Source organism: Leptonotus elevatus, chromosome 6 (genome assembly GCF_054856555.1).
Source record: "Leptonotus elevatus isolate MCC_2025b chromosome 6, RoL_Lele_1.0, whole genome shotgun sequence".
In the NCBI taxonomy this organism is placed as follows: domain Eukaryota; kingdom Metazoa; phylum Chordata; class Actinopteri; order Syngnathiformes; family Syngnathidae; genus Leptonotus; species Leptonotus elevatus.
Genome location: NC_141244.1, coordinates 25459966 through 25476025, shown reverse-complemented (window position 1 = coordinate 25476025; position 16060 = coordinate 25459966). Strand labels below are relative to the sequence as shown.

The 16060-nt window shown below is 41.7% G+C and overlaps 1 protein-coding gene across 6 annotated transcripts in view; it reads right to left on the bottom strand.

The window, feature by feature from the left end:
- grik5 (glutamate receptor, ionotropic, kainate 5) overlaps window positions 1-16060 on the bottom strand; it is a 142832-nt gene that overhangs the window by 20701 nt on the left and 106071 nt on the right. For 5 of the 6 annotated variants that reach the window (XM_086077688.1, XM_086077692.1, XM_086077689.1 and 2 more), the window contains 6 exons: window positions 15656-15834; window positions 13257-13310; window positions 10019-10177; window positions 8056-8208; window positions 5201-5305; window positions 1648-1755 (listed from right to left, as the gene is read on the bottom strand). In XM_086077688.1, the coding sequence (XP_085933814.1) occupies window positions 1648-1755; window positions 5201-5305; window positions 8056-8208; window positions 10019-10177; window positions 13257-13310; window positions 15656-15834 (758 nt within the window). Of the gene's footprint in view, window positions 1-1647; window positions 1756-5200; window positions 5306-6776; window positions 6871-8041; window positions 8209-10018; window positions 10178-13256; window positions 13311-15655; window positions 15835-16060 lie in introns of all 6 variants that reach the window. The other variant, XM_086077693.1, reaches the window with a different exon arrangement.

Here is a 16060-nt window from a genome sequence, read left to right as displayed (position 1 = left end):
AAAGTCGATGACAACATCAGAATAATCTGGCAAAGGCAGCAAAGATTTGGCACGTTTGCACAAATTGGCCATCATTTGCGAGGGAAATAAAACGGCTTTCCAATAGTATGGAACATACTGGCAAGAAAACCGATTACAGCAGACAATAAAGATAGCAAACACACATTTCTTCAGCTGCTTATAAAACGAGGGCTACATCTAGTTTATGAAAAGCACATACTATTTGGTTGCGTGTGCGCTCTTGACTTTTCATATCCGTTGTACTTGACACGGTGTGGGCGTCTTGCTAGGTGGGCGGACTGAGGTGTTGAATGTACCGTCACTATTCTATTCCCGTAAACAGTTCTCAGTATTTGCAGTTGTCTGAAATGGCATTTACGAGGCTTTCGTTCCACTCAAAGTGAATGAGGGAGGCGAGGAAGGGCAGTCGCAGTGGCCCAAATGCTGTAATAAAGTAGCCGTAATAAACACGGAAATCAGCATTAAGAGCATATATGAGATTTGTAAATGGACTGTGACAAAATTACAGCGGATTCAATTAGATGAGATGTTGTATGGAAATGGAACTGTATATAAATAGCTGGTGTGCTTGCCCATTCGTTAAAGCTATTAAATAACAAAGCCGCCTCGTTCCGAAAATGTTTTCGTGAGTGAGGCTTTTCTGTCCGCGCGTTGGAAGCAAGTGGCGTTGGGTGAAGATCCAACGGCACTTTCACGCAACGCCAGCGCTGCCACACTCCACAGAAGCACGATCATCAAAAGGTAAGCAAAACTACGGCGTGAGGGCAGATTAGCATTTTTGTGTCCACCGTCGCATGCTCAGATGCATCACATGTGCCAAACTCAAGATCGAAGGGTGGGGGTGGGAGTTGAGTTGTCAGATCTGGCCCGCCCGCCACGTCATTTTATCTGGCCTGCAAATGCAAACTGTGTGCATTGGCTTCATGTTTTTTGCTAAAAATGCCAAAATTGCAAATCCATGAAATAGTAAAATATTACATTTTAAAATAAAACTTATCATAATAAAACAGTTTCTAAAATTTTTGCTCTGATTTCAAAACTACAGTAGTTATTCATCAATTTCTTGTAGTTATGCAATAGGAGGTGATCATTTATTCGGGTAAACTCTCATAAAAGGAAAACCACCACTACGACGCGGCCCCGACACAAATGAGTTGGACACCCGTGCGCGACACTAATTGACAAGTGCAGTTCAGTGGTGCAGTCGCGAAGTTCTGCCTCTGTGAGTGAAAATACAATCAATGCTTTTACGCCTGTCCTTCCTCACACTCCAGGCTAGTAGTAGCTTCTTGCACCCCCCCCCCCTCCCCAGTGGTCATGGTAACCAACACTATAAGGAGCAGGAGGGGATGAGCAGTGGCTCATTTGCACGAGATAGAACCGCCCCCCTCAAAACAGGTTGCTTTTTAGCGAGGCTCGTATTCCAGTTTGTTCCCCGCATCCAGTAAATAATCACAGCAATAGAAATATATGCTCGGTTATTGCTACGTCAATATTGTCACTTCCTCAAGCGATGAGTGAAAAGCAGCATCCAAGGGCGCAAAAGATGAACACACGCACACACACAAGGCACACTGTGACCTCCAATCTCGTGTTGATGTCCCCCGAAGGAAGGTGCGACCTTACCAAAATGGTGGTGACAATGAGGGTCTTGTTGGCGAGCGTCTCCGACACGTTAATATCCAGACTGGTGGAGTTCATCGCAAGGGTGTTGTTGGAGTACCAGATTCCAATCTAAGCAGAAGGAAACAATAAATAAAGATAGAAAATGTCCTTCAAGCTTCATGACAAAAAACGATGCTAGCCTTGGAGAAATAAGATCCAATTGTGTTGAAGGTTATATCCACAGTATCAATGTGACACGATTAAATAAAAGGAAGCAAAAAAAAGGAGACGTTAAAGACAGACTGCAGAGAGAAGACAATGACGGTTACTGTAAAGCTGGCTCGCGTTCTAGTAAAATGAACATTTTAGAAATACTGTAGGCCTATATAAGGTCAATTGTAAACGTTGCAGAGATTGGAAGTAACAAAGTACAAATACTTACTTACATCACAATTGCTCAGGTAACAACCAATCACCACTCATCTATTTTCAGCCATGTGATGTTTGCTAGCTGAGCTGTGATTAGTCATTACTAGAGATGTGCCCCCCCCCAAAAAAAAAAGATTCTCATAAGAATCGTGATTCTCATTTTGTACGATTCAGAATCGATTTTAAATAACCCCAAATTGATTTTATTTCATTTATTTTATACTGTCTTGTCCTTGTTTGTGTGCGCCTTTATTGGGAGCGCTGTTCACGTTGTACACGATTTGCAGCGTAGCAAGAGCATTTGCCGGTGAGAAATGTGAAGATGCTACTCTGCATACATTCCTGAAGCGTTTTGTATGGAAAGCCGTTCTTTTGAGCGATAAAAGTGCCGCGAGTAGCGCGCCAATTAGCATTAGCGAGTCAGACTGGAGTAGATCATGACGATTCTTTGCACGTCTGTAAATTGAAGCAGAAATCATTGCCAATCAAATCATTATCAAACAAAAATAGTTTCTCAATCAAAAATCGATTTCGAATCGAATCGCAGACCCAAAAATCGGAATCGTGAGACAGTTAAAGATTCCCACCCCTTAGTCATTACACTGAGCCCCGAGCAACTGTGATGTCATTTTCAGTCGACAGCAAGTGGCAAAATGGCCGCCCCCTGAAATAAATGCATTGTGTTGTGCCAGCCTAAAAAGCTTCTGGCACAAATTCCCCCCCCCTGATGTTATTATGTTAATTTTTTTTTTTTTTTTCAAGCCTAGCAAAAAAACAGTAAATCCCCACTACGCAATCCTCCATCTTCTTCTGCGTGACCAGCACACACTCACAGCCAACTACGTGGCTCTCTAAGGTGGCCACGCCAGCGCACTGTACAAACGTTGTGGTGTAAATCTTGTAGAATGTTTAAACATCATTAGTAGCCTACATTAAGTCTATCGGGCTATTAAACAAATAACCTTTGCTATGCTAACCACTTTGTTAGCCGTCATATACAGTACCCACGTCCTTAATTGAGCCCAATGGGGGCCTCCGCCAAACATGCGCCTATGCGGCATTGTTTCATTATAAACACATCAAGTCACGGGCGGGAATGTATTTTTCTTCACTAGCGTCTTTCAGCGTATTTCACTTTTATGTGACACTAAAGTCACTTAAGTACATAAGTGTGCCATTACGTTCTAACTGGCGTGCAATGACGGCGAACAAAAGCTATTGTTTTCGCGGTACATCAGCTAATCGTGCAACGACTCCTGGCGGGGAAAAAAAGAAAGTTTTTCTTTTTCCTCAATCCCACTCTGACATTTTATCCCGGCGCCGAGCTGAAGCGTTAATTATAACAAGTGAGACGCCAAATTAAAGAACAGCGGCGTTTTATCGGCTGGCATTTGGCGCTAAACGCGGGGGCGCCTCGTAAATGAGCGGCTCCATCGAGGTGGGGGAGGGGGGGAGGGGGGTTCGAGAGAGAGAGAGAGTGGTCTCATCCAGTCAATAAAGCGTGCACCCGTGTGTGCGCTCGGGCTTCATTTAATCCCATTTTTGAAAGGACACGGCTGGTCAGTTTGGTGGCAACATGTGGCTTGACAAATATATTTTTGCAGATCAACACATTCAACAAAAACAAGCTCTTTCATTGAAGGTCACGGGGACTATCCATTTTCAAAAACCAGACACAAAATACATAAATAAACATTAAAACGAGTAGGCGAGTGTATGATGATGCTGATTCTGATTTATTACGCAGCCCTGAACGCAGCAGCAGCTCATCCTCGGCTCCCTAAAGTCATTAGTGAAATGAAGAAAGTGCAGGGAATTGTTACAAAAGCGTTGCACGATAAAAATCCCCTCAATGTAATGAAGTAGCCTTCGCAATGGCCTTTTGTCCACACAGAAGTGAGCCACTTCAAAGGCAAACCGAAAATTGCTTCCTTTTCTTCATTGTTATTATTCTCAGGCCAAATATATTGCCACATTTTACAGGCACCATTCATACTGGTAAATATTTATGTCTGGTAGGAGCCGCGGGCGTCCTCCGGAATTTTCAGAAAATTCAGCCCCTGGAGCCAGTTTCACTTCCCAACAAGAAATTTAGGGAACGTGTCAACCGTGAGGAGACCCACAAAACGTCTCAGAAATCCTTAAGCGAAGAGACACAGGCAGGGGTGAGTTTAGGATCAGAGGTTCAAGGGTGCTGAGCTCCCGGCCAGGCAAGATCAATTTCCCCGTTTTGTAACAAATGTACCCCCCATCCTTTTTTTCTGTGTCCAAATAGGAGTTCGACAGCAGCACCTTGGCTTTAAAATGAACACGGATTTCAAAACAAGTGATTTTGAAATGAATGTATAGGGCGGCCCACCGGGAATTGTCCTGCACCTCCAAATGGCCCAGTCCGGATCCCACCCTATTTACAACGTGGAGCAACGAAGTTTCCAAAGGGTTCGGTATCAAAAAACGGAAAATTCTTGGTGTCCACTTTGACGCTACTCCATGTGTTTTTTTTAAACGCTGGCGTGAAGCAAAATTTTTTGCGACAAGAAAAGGTCATTTCTAAAAAAGAAGAGACGGAATGTTTTTTTTGGTTTTTTTTCATGATTGAGCTCCTCAACATGTCTTGAACGCACAGAGAAAGTTGCGGTGCTCAAGAAATCAGACGTCGTGAGTGACGACGCAACGAGACATGCTGAGGAATATGCAAATGAGCAGAGAGATGAGAGGGAGGACAAGGTCACCAATCTTGTTCACGTTCTCAACTCTTATCAATAAAGATTGGGTGGATTGGATTGGATTCACTTTTTTTTGTTAAATACTTGAAAGCCTTTTTTGTAGAATACTTGATGCGGCCCAGACAATTTCATTGAACTTTTGTCCCCATTTCAGTTTTCCATAGTAGGTCTATCCTCTTTTTATTTTTTTTATTTTTTTGTAGATGGCCGAAACGGCCCTTAGAGTATTTAAAGTTGTCGCCCGCTGCACGTTAACCATCTGGAAGCATATTTCAATAAAGTCAACATAAAGCAACTCCTGTAGCATTTTGCAAAGTACGCAGGAGACCTGCAAATGGCCGCCAAAGAGCCGGCGGGGCACAGTGACCCGACGGCGGCGTGACAAAAAAAAACAAAAAAAAACGCAGCCGACTGCTGACCTCTTTGTGGCCTCCTCGGTGCTTCTCCAGGATCCGCAGGGTGTAGTTGGTCCTCTGACCTTTGCTGTTGAACTCCACGTGGCCCGTCAGGCCGTCGTACTCCACCTGGCAGAGACAAGATCATGACGTACCACAAGAAGCCAAAACCAAGAAAACGTCATTCATGTGAGCGGTGACGCTGCGTTAAGCGAAAATGGTGTCATCATGTTGTTTTGAATTTTTATATTTAATACAGAGCAGTGATATAATTGAAAAATGAATGGAAATGAAAGATGGGAGAGAGCAACATTTTCCCACTGGATTTTTTTCTCTCATGATGAAATAATTTACTTTCATGAGGGCAGCCGCAATTGCGAGTACCGATACCACGAAATAAGGCCATGTATCGGCCCAATACTGATACCTGGTATCGGTACTTACCCATCTCTAATTTTTTCATTCGTCAATGTGGTAAAATGCGTGTTCTTCCTGAATTCTGTCTGGTGGTAAGACGTGTGACGTGTGAAGCAACCACAAAAATATGTATTTTTAAGCAATTTTAGGAGCTTTTAAATTTCTATTGGCTACAGAACTTAAATGCAAATCAATATTCTTTTCTGATATTTTGTTATTGGCCAAGTACAAAAATGATCGCTGAATTCTGCCAAGCAAAATGTGGCATGATCAATTATTTTAAAAACTTAATAAAAAAAAAACCTTACATTAATTTTATATGTACATTTTAAATAAATCAGAAAAATGACTGAACAATTTAAGCAGATAAATATTTTGGCACAAATAATGCTTGCACTGCCTGAATTCTGTCTAGCAACGTGGTGAAAAGTGTAATATAACCAGGAAAATATTACTTTAAGAATTAATAAAATAAAATACAAAATTTAAAATATATATAAAATGAAAACAAATAATAAATACAACATATTTAAAAATGCAATAAAATTACATTGAAGCAAAGTAGAAATGCAGTATAAATAAATAACTGAACATGGTTTATGGCATATTCCCCTCAATTGTTTCCATGAGGCCCAAATGAAAGGTGTTGTCCCAGCAACAGGAAGGCCTACTGTGACTAGACCATGAATTTTTTTTATTTTTAGAAGCAATTCTTTTGCTCTACAACAGCTTGCTGTGTTCACTAGAGAACTCAAATTGCATTTCCGTTGTTATACTGGACTGTAAATGAAAAACTTCAATTGTTTTTGCTGGCATGTGGTCTTACTTTCTCCATACGAAAAACCCCACAAATGGCTGCAAATGTAGACATCAGCGCGACTATCAGTGTTTCAATTCACTCGGGCAAACGAGGCAATGCGTTTGTAATGGCAGCTTAATACGAGCATCAATATTTGGCTCCAGTACATCAATAGCTTATCAAGGGAAGAATTATCATGATGGAGTATCGATATTTTGTCCCGTCCTTTGAGAGCGAAAAAAGCAAAGAGTGAACAGAGAGCGACGGGGCAGACACGGATCAGCGGCTTCAATTCAACCAGGAGCGCGCGCGAGATGAGATTTAGCGGCGTATGAACTTCCAACGGCCGGGAAATGTACGAGGAACGTCGAGGATGGAGCTCACCGTGATGTTGACTAACATGGACAGATGTCTGGCCGGTGGGGAGGAGGCAATGAGGGACGGCGCCCAGGCTGCTTTGACAACACGCCGTTGATCTCTCACGCACACACATAGACACACACATAGACACACACATAGACACACACACAAGGCCGAGGCCACATGCAACATGAGATGTGGATGATAATGAAGCTGCCATTCATTCTCATTAATCAGCCAGTAAAGAGACAAGTGGTCACAAATCATAATAACCATGACAGCATGCAACATCTCCTCTCCAGGGTTTCATGGGGAAATGTACAAAAAAAATGTTTAGCTACTATATTACTATTTTCCATCAGGAATACTCTCTCTTATTTTTTGATCTTGCACAACAACGACAACATGCGTTTTTCAAATGGACACACAACATTGTGGAGCAACCACATCCATGTCAGAGTCTGCTGGAAATGCGTCGACATTCCACCATGTAATTCATTTGAGAGATCTGATCTGCTGCTTTTTTGGTTAGCGACAACATTAAATGAATCCAATGTTTAATGAACTCGTAATTAATTCAATTTAATATATTCGCTTTGGATTAACTTCACACAATTATGTGTTGAAAATTGAAGCAATTGTTTAAAAATTGGTCAACAATTCAGTTTGTAATCTTAAATTGGTTCAACAATTCTATTTTTAGAGTATAGGTCATTTTGGGAAAGATTAGGAACCATTGAAGTAGATGGACTGGGTTGTTTTTCTGTGAAAGATTGGGAAGCACTGAACGAGACCGATGAGGTGGTTTTGGGAATGAATTGGAACTGCTGAAAAAGACAGATTGGGTCGTTGTGGGAAAAGTTGTGAACAAGTGAAACAGGCAGTCGGGCTCTTTAGGAGAAGGGCTGGGGGGGGGGGGTGAATGATGCAGACAGATGAGGTGATTTGGGGAAAGGTTGGGACGTCGTGAAATAGTCCGATTGCGTCATGTTGGGAAAGGTTAGAAGCAACGAAATCGACAGACGGGGTCATTTCGGGAAAGGTTGACAAGCACTAAAATCGAAAGACGTGAACTGTTTCATTCACTCCGCTGTGACCAAAACGGTCAAATTCCTCCCAAATCATTTTTTTTAAAATCATATCTGTATTTATTTTTTTATTCTTTTTGGGGAAGTTCTATGATGTGCAGTGCATTGATTTTCCACATCAAATCCCACAAAATCTCCCGCCACGGCGTGATCCACATGAAGCAACTCCCCACATGTATGACACAAGAGTTCACACGGCACACGGTTCCGCGTACCATGCGCAGGTAGTTCATAAGGCTGGTCCCGTGTTGCCAGATCTGAGGCGAGGTACAGCTCAGCGGCTTCACTCCGATTTCCTGACTGCGGTTGAGTTCCCTCACCGCCCCCACCACCACGTGCACCGCATCAAACATCATCGCTGACGACAGCTGCACAAGCCAGAGCGGGAAAGGGAAGAGGGGGGATCGGGAGAGGGGGGGGGGGGTGTAGTGAATGGAGGGGAATACAGATTGGTATATCAAAAGTCATTACATACAAGTAAAAGACACTTCGTGGTATGTTTGCGCGTGCGCCAACTCTGTCGGAATGTTGAAGATGGTGCCTGAGGGGGCAAAAACTTTTGACTCGTATGAAAATAGTATGAACTGAATACGAATTCTTGTGTTGAAAATAGCTCTCAAGAACAAATGTATTAAAAGCGTTGCTCTCTTAAGAAGACTGCGGCTCGGACAAACTAACAATAAGTGAAAATCACACGGTCAGATACATTTGAGCATACCTGTTTTTGTTAAAAATGGATTCGTGTATTGGTTTGGCGCAGAATGAATTGTGTCATCCGTATGGCTTTATTTCCTTCCATAAAACTGCTTAATCAGCTCATTGTTTTATTTATTACATCACTCGTGGCTCTAAGACCTTTGAAAAAGAGTTTGGAAAGATGACATAGTAATGGTCAATTGAGTTGATAAACTTTGAAAGGCTTTCAGCAATTTTAATCTGTGATTATTTTTCACGCATTTAAGTAGTGATTGACAGGGTTTTAATTGATTTGGATTTTTCATTGTAGTTAGTTTTTATTTTGTCGTCTTTTTTTTTTTTTTTTATACATGTTTTTTTTTGTTTTTTTATTACCGGTAGTTTTTGTTGTTGTTGTTCTAATATATGGAGTATTTGTCTAGTGTGAGATCAAAACAAACAAATAAACAAACAAAAGGTCACCAAGTATCGTGTAATAAAATAAACTACTAATTCTCAAACAACCTTACCTTCCTTATGGGATGTACAACAATACCAACATAAATACGGTACATTTAAAATGAACTCTGAAAGTTCATGTATGATATTATTGACAAAGATGAAAAACGAAGGACATTTATGCTATAGTTAATTTTATAGATGCGCATTGTAGTTTCAGTTTCCGTTTTTTCTGAAGCATTTTTTTTTAAATTGTATTTAGTGCTGTCAAAGTTAAAGCGTCAACTCATTGATTAATCACCAAAAAATTATCGCATTAATCATGTATTAACGCAGATTAATCGCACGATTAATTTTGACCGCAGATGATCCGTTAGCTCGACAGCGGATGGTTACGTTAAAGGTAGCACAGGCTGTGTTTGCGCAATCAGCATAACTACATGCTTTAAAGTAAAGCATTTAATAAATGTTTTCCAATTAAAATTATGCATATCATTAACTTATTAGAAGGATAAGAGGAGGATGAGCGTGTGCAGTGGATTAAAAAAATGCTGAAGACGTCCTTATAACATTAAATGTCGAAAGACTGAACACATAACAGGTGCTTTTCAAATTTGGCGGGCAAAAAAATGTTGATTAAAAAACCCTTTTTAATGAAGTGATTAATCATCCATCCATCCATCCATTTTCTGTACCGCTTGTCCTCACAAGGGTCGCGGGGTTGCTGGAGCCTATCCCAGCTGGCTTCTGGCAGTAGGCGGGGTACACCCTGAACTGGTTGCCAGCCAGATCATGATGAATCAAAATTCTAAGATGTGATTATTCTGATTTAAAAATGTAATCGTTTCACAGCTCAAATTTCTTAAAAAATATTTTTTTCAATTTTTGTTTGAGTTAGTCTTCATTAACTCAACTTGGCCATTGAGCACAATTTTGAGGTCGTGTTATTTGGACGTACAACAGTGTATGCTAGCAATATATGTAAAAACACCAAGACGAAGATCTGCAGAGTTTTGCATGAATCCATTTTTCAAATTGACTGACCGCCGGGCCGGGGTACGACAGGTCGCAGCCCTCGTTCCACGACAGGTTGAGACTTCGGATGAACTCCAGGTAGAAGGGATGCGTGGTGTTGAACATGGAGAAGCCCACCACGTTGGACTGCTCGTCCACGATGTCGTCCAGCCTCATGAGCGGGAAGTCCTACGAGAAGAAGTCAGCGACAGTTGAAAAGCGACGTGTTGACGGTGCGTCAACAGTGTTGCGGTGGAGGGACAAAATAGAGAGCAGAGTGAAGTGTGATTGAGGAAGTGACAGCATCTAATCTAAGAAGACGCTTGACAACAAGAAGAAGGGCAAGAGCAGCAATTGAGTGAGACAACAACTCCGCTTGCTTACTCATACTGTGTTATTATATTTTTTTAAGCACTAGCTTTGTTATTTGAACGACCTTTTTGACAGGAGTCATTGTGCTTGTAACCGGGCAAATGTTGCGTATTGAATGGTAGTTTAAAATGGGAATTTAAAAGGTAAATTCAAAATTAGGGGTTACAGGCCATTATAATTTTTTATTGTAATTAATCGCATGATTTCAATCGTTAACTCATGATTAATCCCAAATTTTACATGTGTTCTAAATGTACAATAAAATATTTTTTTCATACTCTTGTTGAAATAAACTAATAGAAATAGGGCTGCATCTTTTAGTCATTGATACAGTAATTTCATAATAATTCATAAAATTGAGTTAAAATTAAAAAGATGTACTGTACTGTAAAAAACGAGTGCGATATTGATTTGTGTTGGTCATAATTCTGCCACTAGATGGCATAACTGCAATTATAAGACGTTGGTGACAGTTAAGTGCATTTTTCTTTACATATTAAGAGCGTTTTAATCTTTAGCATGAAGTAACTTGAGAAATTCTTCAATTCACATTTTTTAAATCGTAAAATACAACTTGACCAGAGTCTCCACAAATATATGCATTATTATTTAATTTACTGCTAAAATTTGACATGGCCGTGTCTGCTGCGTTGCGACTGGAATTCCCCCAGTTCAGGCTTTCCAAGTATGGGCGGTCCATAATTTTTTATTTTTTTTTATTTAAATTAGTGCCGTTAAAGGAACTTTAAATTCAAACTAAACTCAAAATTAACACACTAGCACCCCTATTAAAAATACATCTAAACATAATCAAAATTCTAACCCCTAAATACGTTTGCATCCAATACTTAAGTTGATTTAATGTCAGGAAATCACTTTTGATACTTAAGAAGTACTGTGACATTAATGGAACAGTCAAACACTCAAAATCACAACAGCACTGCTAAAAAAAACAAAAAAAAAACAACGCCTGTACATTTTCAGTTGAGAAAGTTTAGCGACCCTGGAACAAATCGTAACGGCAACAAACTGGAGGTTGACCAGCATCCGTAACACATCTGCCTTTTGAAGTTTATCTTTCGAGGCTTCATGGCGAACGGTCGTCATAGCTTTGCATCTTAATAGTGACTTTTGCACAGCGCCGCATGTAAACATCTAAATAGCATGTGAGGCACGTACGGAGGGCGGACGAGGGAGGAGATGAAAACAGGCAGCGGAGGGAAAGGCTGCATGAAGCGACACATTAATCGAAATGCTAAAGAAGGGGGAGGCGCCGGCGCGGCTTTGCTCGTCCTCTGCACTTTCTCACCCTTTTCCCCAAAGCGTGCTTTGCATCGTTTTATCTCTTTTGATGTGCTCATAAAGGGTCTCGGAGTTAGAAAAGAATAGCCTTTACTGTCCTTGTGGTGAAATTGGAATGGAAACGCAAAAAAAGGACAATGAAAATGAAAGCAATGTCAAAAATGCAGTGGGAACAAGTAGAAAAACTGAAATCATAAAAAATGAATACAATGAAATGCGATTGGTTCGGTCCAGAGCCATCGGTAGTGCTCTTGTAATCTTACACTCTTGCGAGCATTGCTAATATATTTTGCGCTTGTAAACATGATGGCAATATTTGCACTTGTGCAATAATTGTACATGTCAACATTGCACTTGGGGTATTTATTGCCCTTGTAACAGGATAAGAGCTAATATGAATAATGCGTTCGGGAGTTATTACACTCGACTTCAAGTCTCTGTAAAGATAAAATAAATAAGGCTTCTCATTTTGACATACAACAAAGAAAAGTGTTGCTAACATTCAAGCCAAAGTATATTAAAGTCAAATGTCAATCAAACACCTCTACGACGACCTTTCTTACGCTTTTTTTAAATGACCTTTGTGCGCCGTGAAAATATATCCACTATTAGCCTTTGGTGGCTGGACTGCATTCCACACGGCAACAACGAGGCACTCTAAAGCAGCTACATCAACGCAAAGTCCCGGTTCACACACACACACTGGCTGTCAAGTGGGACTTTTAAAAATAATATATTCCTTTTTTGTCTTTCTCGGCATGACATGCGTGCACTTGTGGGAGACAACGAGGCGCTCTAAATCGTCAGCCAGCGCGAAGAACTGCTCCAATGTTTTCCTGTCAAAAAAAAAAAATTATTCTCTGTGTGACAACGAGGCACTAACGCAGCCATGCTAGCTGACTATTTGAAGGGATGACGCATATTCGGGGTGTAAGCATCAATATACTAATCATAATACAAGTAGGAATAAAACTAAGTAAAAAGAATTATTTATAATTGTAAAGAATGAAGAGATTTTTTGTGTCACTGTGCTTTTTAGATAAGATTTGAATTAATGAGATGTTGATCGCAGGATGCAAAAGGATCTCAGCTGTCTGTCACCTATCGATAACTCCAACTTGCTCTTAGCTAGCAAATCGCAACGACATTGAAAATGATATCATCTCGTAAAGCAAGCTCAACAAAATGTTGCTTTTGTACATTGACTTGTTCCTGCTTTTATCATGAGTGCATTGAATAAGGTTTTGGATGAAATCCTGACTGGATGGCACGATAAATAATGACTTTTTCGATTATGCTGAGAGATGTGCGCACTCTTATGGCCGCTCGTTAGTGAAATGTTGCGTCACCCTGGTTGCCCCGCTGAAAGATTTGTAGCTACGACCTCTTCTAGCAAATCAGAAAAACTGAAAACAGTTGAATGCAACAAGTGAAAGTCTCAAATATATCTAAATCCACTTAACAGGGTCTTTAACTGAGTTACTTTTAGGCTGTGACAGTCTTCAGCTCACCCAATCGCGAGGCAAATGAGGACAAGCGCCATGAAAAAAAACAGACGGACGCATGAAAAAAAAAACAAAAGCTGCTCTCGTACCATAGTCGTGAGGATGTACTTGTAGAACGGTGATGTCATCCCCAGCTCTGACGCCTGCGGCACAAAAAGGGAAGAACAGACAGTGACATAGAGACAGGCGGGTGAGAAGAGGAGAGATCGGGGCAACAGGAAGTGATGTTGTTGGCGGGAGAGGATGAGGAGTAGGAAGCGTACCTTAATCATTATTTCACATCACGGGAAACATACGACCCACCCACCCCCCGCCCCCCAAATTCCCCCCAAGGGCGCAACAGCTCTCCTGTGCACCCAGAGTGAGTCCTCACGGAGCTCCCGGAACAATTCCCGCTCGGAAGCATTGTGTGTCCACGTGAGGATGTCCCGTTGTCGTTACTGTCCCTCACATGGGCCCCGCAGGGGGCCTGCCAAGGTTAAAAATAGACCCTCCGTTGGCTTACTGGGGCAGGCGTGTAGCCCGTGTGGAAGTTTGCGGGCAATTGAAAAGTTTGACTATTCTATGGATAATAAGCTCACTTGAGGATCTGGCATCCCCACTAAAAACACACACACACACACACACACACACACACACACACACACACACACACACACACACACACACACACACACACACACACACACACCCCCACACACACACACACACACACACACACACACACACACACACACACACACACACACACCCCCCCCCACACACACACACACACACACACACACAGAAACACGCACATACATACAAACAAAAGGGGAAATGAAACTACTCTCACAGTCTTGTTGTGTGTACCAGATAAGATTTACGCACTCTCAAGCACCGAAAGGAGCAGTTATGACAACCCATGTCAAAATGCTCTGAAAATTGTCAGTAAAATGTTATGAATAAACACTTGCCCCCCAAAAAAATCATAAGATTAAGTGCTTACACAACATGGAGCGAGAAAAATAAAAAAGAAGAAGAAAGCTACAAGGGGTGATGATCAGGCCGTTGGATGGAGTCACACACATACGCTGCTGTTGGCCACAGCCCACACCAAGACACTCCCACAGACTTGCTGACATCACATCACATCCCCACCTCTCAAATACACATGCATGTACACTTTAATAAGTTCGGTAATTTGTACACATTTTATGCTCATAATTGTTTTTATGTCTTCAAATATGTGACTTTAAAAGTGTGGTAAAGAATGGGTTCAACTATACAAACGTGTATGAAGCTCCTCTACTCACATCAGCTTAGTTCCATGGCAACAAGATGCCACGAGATGGTGTCAAAGCATTTCATGGAGCTCCTCATATAATTGCAACATTGTTCCTTGGCACCAAGATGCCACAAAATGGCAGAAAAACACTTCATTAAGCTCCTCAACTTACCTCAGCATAGTTCTTTGGCAGCCAAATGCCACAAAATGGCGGCAAAGCACTACATGAAACTCCTCAACTCTCATCAACATAGTCCGTTGACACAAAGATTCCACAAAAATGGCAGAAAATCGCTTCATAAAGCTTATTTCAACATAGCTTTTTGGCAGCCAAATGCCACAAAATGGCGGCAAAGCACTACATGAAGCTCCTCAATTTACTTCAACATAGTTCTTTGGTAGCCAAATGCCACAAAATGGCGGCAAAGCACTACATGAAGCTCCTCAATTTATTTCAACAAAGTTTTTGGGCAGCCAAGTGCCACAAAATGGCGGCAAAGCACTACAAGAAACTCCTCAACTCTCAGCAACATAGTCCGTTGACACCAAAATTCCACAAAATGGCAGAAAATCACTTCATAAAGCTTATTTCAACATAGCTTTTTGGCAGCCAAATGCCACAAAATAGCGGCAAAGCACTACATGAAGCTCCTCAATTTACCTCAACATAGTTCTTTGGTAGCCAAATGCCGGCAAATCACTACATGAAGCTCTTCAATTTATTTCAACAAAGTTTTTTGGCAGCCAAGTGCCACAAAATGGCGGCAAAGCACTACAAGAAACTCCCCAACTCTCAGCAACATAGTCCGTTGACACCAAAATTCCACAAAATGGCAGAAAATCACTTCATAAAGCTTATTTCAACACAGCTTTTTGGCAGCCAAATGCCACAAAATGGCGGCAAAGCACTACATGAAGCTCCTCAACTCAAACATAGTCCCTTGGCATCAAGATGCCACAAAACGGCGGCATAGCACTACATGAAGCTCCTTAACTCACATCAACATATAGTTCTTTGGCAGCAAAATGCCACAAAATGGAAGCATCTCACCTCAACAAACCTCAACACAGTTCCTTGGCAACAAGCTGGTACCTTAGCAACCCTTTTATTGCTGTGGCCTGAGTACAATATGTTTTTGTCCTCTTTTTTTTTTTATTTCCGATTTTCTATTTTGAAGTTTAAAACCAGTGCAGTGTGTGCGTGCGTGCGTCCTCTCTGACCTTCTTGAGGATGAGGTAGGACACGGAGGCGTTGGCGTCGATGATGATGGTGGCGACTTTGTCGTCGCGGATCTCCTTCAGCAGCGGGGTCGGGTCCAGGTTGTCATCCAGCATCCTGACTGACAGCGTCTCGCGGGAGATGAGGAAGCGCCGCACCAGTTCCTCCAATCTCAGCAGGCCTGAGGCAGAGCGACACGGCGTGTCAGGCTGCATATCAATGTCTCTATCAGCGCACGCCAGGCAGACTGGTGGCTGCCTCGCAGGGACCGTTCAAATGGTGAAATATCGCCCGGCTCGGGGCTTATGTGTGTTCAAACCTCCGCTCGGTAAAAATTATTGTTTGCTCGTGTCAGCACCCCAAACATATTTGTGAGCTACTGAGAAAAATAGTCAATATTTTATTCC